Source organism: Apium graveolens, unplaced genomic scaffold (assembly GCF_009905375.1).
Source record: "Apium graveolens cultivar Ventura unplaced genomic scaffold, ASM990537v1 ctg2762, whole genome shotgun sequence".
NCBI lineage: Eukaryota > Viridiplantae > Streptophyta > Magnoliopsida > Apiales > Apiaceae > Apium > Apium graveolens.
The window spans coordinates 34,445-41,942 of record NW_027417791.1 but is presented as its reverse complement, the minus strand read 5'-3'; the positions used below and the strand labels follow the sequence as shown (position 1 = coordinate 41,942).

General features: G+C 37.8%; 1 protein-coding gene across 1 annotated transcript; it reads left to right on the top strand.

The window, feature by feature from the left end:
- Nucleotides 1–329: 329 nt before the first annotated feature.
- Nucleotides 330–2,731, top strand: LOC141700693 (uncharacterized). The gene is made up of 3 exons (XM_074504398.1): nt 330–517; nt 1,179–1,277; nt 1,406–2,731. The coding sequence occupies exons 1-3, from the start codon at nt 350–352 to the stop codon at nt 1,661–1,663; spliced, it is 525 nt and encodes a 174-aa protein (XP_074360499.1). The 5' UTR covers nt 330–349; the 3' UTR covers nt 1,664–2,731.
- Nucleotides 2,732–7,498: the final 4,767 nt, after the last annotated feature.

Here is a 7,498-nt window from a genome sequence, read left to right as displayed (position 1 = left end):
GGGATAAAAATAGAATAAAGCCAAGCACATAAAACTAACTAACTACAAAAGAAGGTGTAATCCCGATACGAGTAACTGAAAAATGGCAGTTAGTTTTTATGCATAAAAATAGACACCTACGTACATGCAAAACAAACAGATGTATCTATCATATTTTTACTCATGTTTTTCAGTTAATAAAATAGAATAAATCTAAACCATTAAAATGACAGCCGTTGGATGGTTAGGATTAGGGACTCCAGGACTCCACAAAATTAAGGTACTCCACTGAACTTTCTCCTATATATATATATATAGGATAAAAGTTTAAAGAGAAGAGGGGGGTGAAATTGAATTGAATTGAATTGAAATGGGGTGGTCTCATCCATACATTTCATTGGATGATTTGATTAAACTGATCAAAGGGTTTGTTGATATCTTGATTTTGGCATCTGGGTATCAATCTACTGGCGATTTCGCTCACTGGGATTCCAATAATATCAAGAACGCTTTCAAATGGGCTATTTTCTTTGAAAATGTTAGTACTTGTTTCACTTTGCTGCCTGTTGTTTATCTGTAATAATATTTCTTATCATATTATGATTGATATGATCTATATGTGTATGGTATTCGACTATGGTGACAATTTAGGATCTGCTCGTGTTCCATTAATGTATCATTTTTTTGCCACTGTGATACTCAGTATAAATTGATAAAAGTGAATGAATGTGCAAGTTTCAAATTTGAAGGAATAAAATTTTAGGAAAACTAGTTTTTGGGTCGTCACTGGGGTTCAATGAAATTTTAACTTTATTGGAGCGTGTAGGGTTCTGGATCATGTTAGAGATTGCCATTTTAGGTAAAGGTTCGATATTGTGTTGCTTATATGTATTGGTAAACTGGGTAATCTGGTAAAGAAAGCTTGTGGTTATGGTTCAAATTTTAGGCACATTTGATTGATGGTTGGCTTGGTTTTTTCAACGCTTTGCCAAGTCTAGAGAAAGCTAATAAGTCCAGAGAATGTTTGCTAAGATTTTCTTATTATGTCAATAGCATGATTGATGTTTGTGGTTTTTCCTTAAAGTGAATGGGCTTTTATCATATAGGAAAATTTATGTGCATTAATTTCTTTATGAAGTGATGGGTGTCCAACTCTACCTTTTTTTGTGTTACTAAATGTGGCCAATTCAACCTTAAAGGTGATTAGTCAGTTGTGCTGCTTAAATGATCAGCAAGAGTCATTGAAGGAGCTCGATGTTGCATTATCCAAAATGAAGTCTAGTCCGCATTTTCCACTGGTCCGCAAATATTTCTAAAGTTGAATTGATTTTTGTAAATTTAAATACTTTTTGGTGTTTTACTCTATATTTTTGATATATTTTGACGAATTCTCTTTAATTACCATTCCATTCTTTATAAAGTGCAGGGTCTTGAGCAGCTATCATTTACCACTCTTGGTAGAGCAAGAGAGTTTGTACTAGAACACCTGATTCGAGCACTGCCCCTTAGAGAAGCACATTTAAGAGCTCTCATGACAGAAATTATTGAAGTGGACCTTGATGACATAAGTAGGGTGGAGAGTGATCCCCTTAATATTTATCTTGATGAGTTAATGCTCAAATGCGCAACAAATATGTTGGTGAAAATATCCTCCATTGATCCCTCCATGTTTGCCTTATCTTGATGTTGTCCTTACTTGCCTTGTCCTAAGGTGAGGACAAGCCCAACTAGCCGAAGGAACCCAGAACCATGCATCTCCCGCATCCTCCCCTTGTGGAATGCATATACTTCTCTTCTTATTATAACCTCCCATCCAAATAACTCTCATCATCCATTTCATGTATTTCACCCAATGAGGGTGCGTCCTACCCTTAAGATGCGACCTCCCTTCATGCATTGCAGTCTAAAATCTAATTCTTCATCCTTTTGACTGGATTTAATTTCAATTGACCCGTATTTGACCCGAGATGATCCATTTCCAAATTTTGGCTATAACACTAGTATTCTCCCAGAACTTTTAGCGCTTGTTCTAGTACTATAAACAATGCACCATAAAATGATCCTGAAAGTATTCCGCCAGTTCTTATCTTGTAAACACTCGTGAGAGTTACACCAATCCCATAAACAAAGCTCATTCATTTGTCGGTTTACATTCGGAGAATATATATATATATATATTAAGTTCTATGGAGATCACTTTTTTTGGAGACCTTGGAGACCACTTGCGTTCTGTAAGTTAAATGTTGCATAAAAACATTGCAAAACATATTATTTTGTGAATCATGCTCTACAAAGATCTTTATTTTATTCAAAATCTTGAATATCATATATGTACTGCATGTAAAAGATTACAAAAATACTTTATTCTGCAAAACATGTTAAGTTTGCAGAACATTTGTTCAGCTTGCAGAACACACACATTCTACTTATTAAACTTAAATGATCTTCAATAATTTTAATGAATTAATGATACTCGTAGAACATACTTCACAAAATAATAAATTTTATAGTGTTTTGATTGCAGAACATATGTGGTCTCCAAGGTCTCCGATTAAAAGGTGGTCTCCATAGAACTTTTCTATATATATATATATATAAGCAATATTAAATGTTGAGTAGCTTACATAATTCTTACTTTCAAAAACTACTGCACATCAGCTACTTATATAGGCACTTCTCTTAACACCAATGTCGGAAACAGTTAGCATACCAATACAAAGAATATGAGCAATCAATTGTACTTTTAGGCCTACTTTCACGTAGCATATTGCACTTTCCATGCCTATACTAATGACGTATTGCACTTTTCACGCCTACTATGATTGTTAGGCACAAATCATGTGCTAATAATTCACACAAGTATATGCGTTCGCAAGTAATATAGAATGATTTCTAGTTCGTTCCCACAGAGACTCAGACTAATTATATTTAATTAACTCTTACTCACCAATGTATTATTACTTCTCAATGTCAAGACAATAACACTTAAGGTTGATTAACGAATTATTAACTATAATTAACTACGAGAATAAAACACTTAACTTATTACTTGAATTAACAATATTAAACACACATGAAATCATAACTTCATTACTACTTCCTTCACTAGTTATTGTTATTACCCTTACCATGTAACAATGATGATATTAATCAAACAACACGAAACTGATAAAAGTCAACTTTCGTTGTACAAGTACCATTCTACCAAGCATTCACAATTAAGATATAAGTTGAATTGGCATCAATTATGTTGAGACCCTATGTCTATAGAATTTGACAACATAACGATATAAGCGCAAGTTATTCATTATGATTACACAGGGCAAGTAAAACGGTTAGAGTTACCCACTAATCATGCATACACATACATGAACCTATGCTAGCATGGCAAGTTCTAAATCTCAAAATTCACTGTCGCTTCACAAGAGATTAACAGGATATCTTATGTGTTCGCGACGCACATAAGACGAATAAGCACAACCTATGCTAGATATCATACAATCATCACATACCAAGGTATTAAAAAATTAACTAAAGAAATCCATAGTAAATCCGCTACGACCCCATGATCATGATTAGCCCATGATAGAACTCATCGTCACCATGGGTTCATATGAAAACATGATTATAACAGGACAATATAAACTAATAAAATACTTATTAAAACCAGAGTACGTCACAAGAGTATTAAGGTTCAAAGTAAAGAAAACTAGCATCCACTATTACAACGAATAAAAGAATCACAAGAAATCGTATGCTTCCTCTTCTTCGTTGCGATGTGCTAAAACGGCCTTCTTAATCTTCTCTCCTTGCTCCTTGCTTGTTGCTTGTTACTTCGTATTGTGAAACGTCTCTGAAGATTACTTATATAGAAGTCCTTAAAAATCAGCCGTCTCAGAAGTCCAGTAGAACACGAATTAAAAGAAAATCAGAATTAAATTTATCGACCCCAGGCGGGCGGAAAATTCTTCTCTCCGGTCCTGATTTTGCTGATTTCTTCGCACAATTCCACGCAACTGATTCCATGTACTTCTCTAGGCTTATTATGATGAATTCTTCCTACATACGCAAGTTATACCCTGAAATACAAAAACACTAGAAAAACGCATCAAATACACAAAATACTTGATTTCAAGACATCAATTCAAGCCATTATAAGACGTTCTAAGTGGTATAAAATGCCACTTATAACACCCCCAAACTTAAATCGATGCTTGTCCTCAAGCGTCACAGACTCAAATATAAAATAAAAACATGCATGAATGCAAACTACATGAAATGCAACGATCCCCATCGTAATGACTAAACCAACCTACACATGACATCTCAACAAATGCAATTAGGCGACTAAAGATCAATCAAATCACGCAGGCTAACATACAACTAGAAACGTGGTGTGTGCAAATGCTTAACAGATATGCTTCGAAACTAGATCAATTATCATAACTCAATTATCCTCAAGGCAATCACATGATTATACGAAGAATAAATTCTAGACACAAAATGACTTATAACACTTCAAGATCACTGGAGCTTATTACGGAATCATGCTTTTATTCAATACAATAAACAAATGCTTATTTGATCGTACAATGAGTGAGGTTCATAAAAGACTTATGCAATGGCATCCATTTAACGAGCGTTGGATTAACGGATCCCAGACTATAAAAGCCTTAGGTCACTAGGCACAAAGTCCCTTAAGAACTTAATAACTCGAATACCAAAGAGCTCACTCCTGATCAATTATGCATTAAACCATATATATTTTTTCTTTTTCTTTTTTTTTTTCTTTATTCTGTTTTTTTTTCTTTTATTTTTTTTTCAATTTTTTGAGCAAGTGCGTTTCGCTCCATCTTGCTCAACCCTAGACTTCTCGCATATAATACGAGCCGGCTACTAGCCATTAGATTCCTAGCCACAACTAGCAATGAATTCCAATTTTTACTCCAATTTTATCTTTTCATTCCTTTTATCATTAAGAGCCTATCATACATTCTAAGCATAAACAATAGATTAACCTCAAAAACCATCAAACCATGACAACAATCTAGTCCTTAAGCATACTCTAAGACTTAGTGAAATTATAAGTGTTTCTAGCATGCATGCCAACCTAAGAAGATTCAACATCACTCTACCGCTATCACCACACTTGTATCAATATCACATATCAATTAGTAAAGCAACACAAAAGGGATCATGGTTTAAGCATGAGCTAAATGTCATGATAAATAAAGCTATAAAAAAAATATATGGCAAAAATATGCAACTATATGAACTAAACTATCATGAATATGCAACTACATGACACACACATAAATATGTTCCTTAACTACCACCCCCAAACTTAAAATCTTCATTATCCCCAGTGAAGGTAATAGAAAGGAACACAGGGTATACCTACTCAGAAAGATCATCATCATCATCACCTTCAGAGGGTAGAGTGTCAAGAGGCGGATAAGCAGAGTCCTCACCAAAAACGGGCCACTGGATGTCAGCTCCAAGGCCTCTGAAAGCAGTCCCAAGTGCTAGGGTGAGCTCCTATGCAAACCTACTCTGCAACTTGTACATCACATCCATCCTCCTGGAAAGCCTCCTATACTGGGCATCAGCCATCCCTGAACCATTACCTCCTTGGGCTCTAGAAGAACCTGCCTGGCCATGAGCCTGACTGGGCCTAGCCATCGTAGCACCAGCTGCTGGACGTCCCCCTGGGAGACGATATCCCAAACCATTCTCCTCGGGCTCTCCACCCGTCCACTCCTGTATCGCATTCAGCGTCGATGAATCAATAGGAGTGGCCGACATCTGCAGCTGCTCAAAAGAAGGCCAGTGGACTCCAACTGCCTTGCACAGCTTCATGACAATAGAGGCATAAGGGATGTTGCTATGCGACCTCCCCCTCAAAAACTTCAAAATCCCTTGGTAGATGAACTCACCAAGGTCCAGATAATACTCCTCATTTAAAATCCCCCACAATAACCTGCTCTCTCAACTGTAACCTCATGTGCATGCGAAGAAGGAAAAATATTAGCACAAATAAAGGCATTCCATGCACGGGCATACCTGTTCATCGCAACAGCCGGAAAAGAATGATACTCGTTAGATCCCGTCTTAAACTTCCACACCGTGCCCGGCTGACAGAGAGTAGCAATAATCAAATCCGAGTCAAAATCCTCGGGGGTCTTCTCATTCCAATTCTCCTCCTGGGGCTTCCTCTGACGCTGCCCAATAACACGGCGAATTGCCGCAGGCTGATAATCAACAGTAAGCCCACGAACAACCGTATACCCATTCTTGTCGGCCTTGGCATTCGCATAAAACTCGCGGACCACACTCATCGGGACCGCCTCAGGAGACTTACAAAAAGTAATCCGCCCCTTCTCTGCAATCATCGGCAATAACTCACCATCCCTCCCTGATGGCAAAAACCCCCTCTCCTTCAGAATCGGCTTTGTCAGAAGCCAAACATACTCCTCCTCAGCAGCCCTGTCCACCAATCGGGGTCTCGCAGCAGTACCCCTCGAAGAATCAGCAGTAGGAATGGTGCTGCTGCTATCAACAGTTCGAGATCTCTTAGGGGCCATTGAAACCGAGAATAAGTGTTTGAGATTTGTGTTTTGTGTGTAGGAGAGAGTTTTTTAAGTTGAAAGTATATGGGAGTGTATATGGAGAGGTTGTGTGTATATATAGGGTATGATTTAGGTTTAGAATTAGAGTAGGAGTAGGGTTTGTGGCTTGTTTGTAGGAGAAAATTCGTGGGTTAATGGGGTTACGGCTGTGGTATTTTATTTTTGAGGTTTTTCTGTTTTTTTTATAAGGCTGGGAAAAAAAATTTCTGGCAGTCGGGCTCCAAGCGGCCGCCCCAGATCTCCAGGCGGGCGCCTCAGCTCCCAAGCGGCCGCCCTAGATCCCAGGCGGGCGCCTGGGAGGTTTCTAGAATTTTTTTTCTGCCTTTGTTTTTTTCTGATTTTTTGGGTTTTTTGGATAGAGTACTAACTTCTAAAGGTTCCTATAGTTTCAAATCTTGGGTTGCCTCCCAAGAAGCGCTTCTTTTACGTCATTATCTTGACGTAGAGTAGTTCGATCAAGTTGACAATAAAACGGCACTTACCACTTCCTGGTTTGCCGTGTCCCCATAATAGTTCTTCAATCTCTGACCATTAACCTTGAATGCTTGGCCCGAATCATTCTCAAAAATCTCCACTGCTCCATGTGGAAACACAGTTTTGACGATAAATGGTCCAGACCACCTTGATTTCAACTTTCCAGGAAAAAGTCGGAGACGATAGTTGAATAAAAGAACTTGTTGCCTCGGCACGAATGACTTAGGAGATAGCTTCCTGTCGTGCCACCTTTTTACTTTTTCCTTGTACATTTTGTTGTTCTCGTACGCTTGCAGTCGAAATTCATCAAGTTCATTTAACTGAAGCATTCGCTTCTTCCCAGCTGCATCTAGATCAAGGTTTAACTTCTTCAATGCCCAATAAGCCTTATGCTCCAGCTCCGCAGGTAAATGACA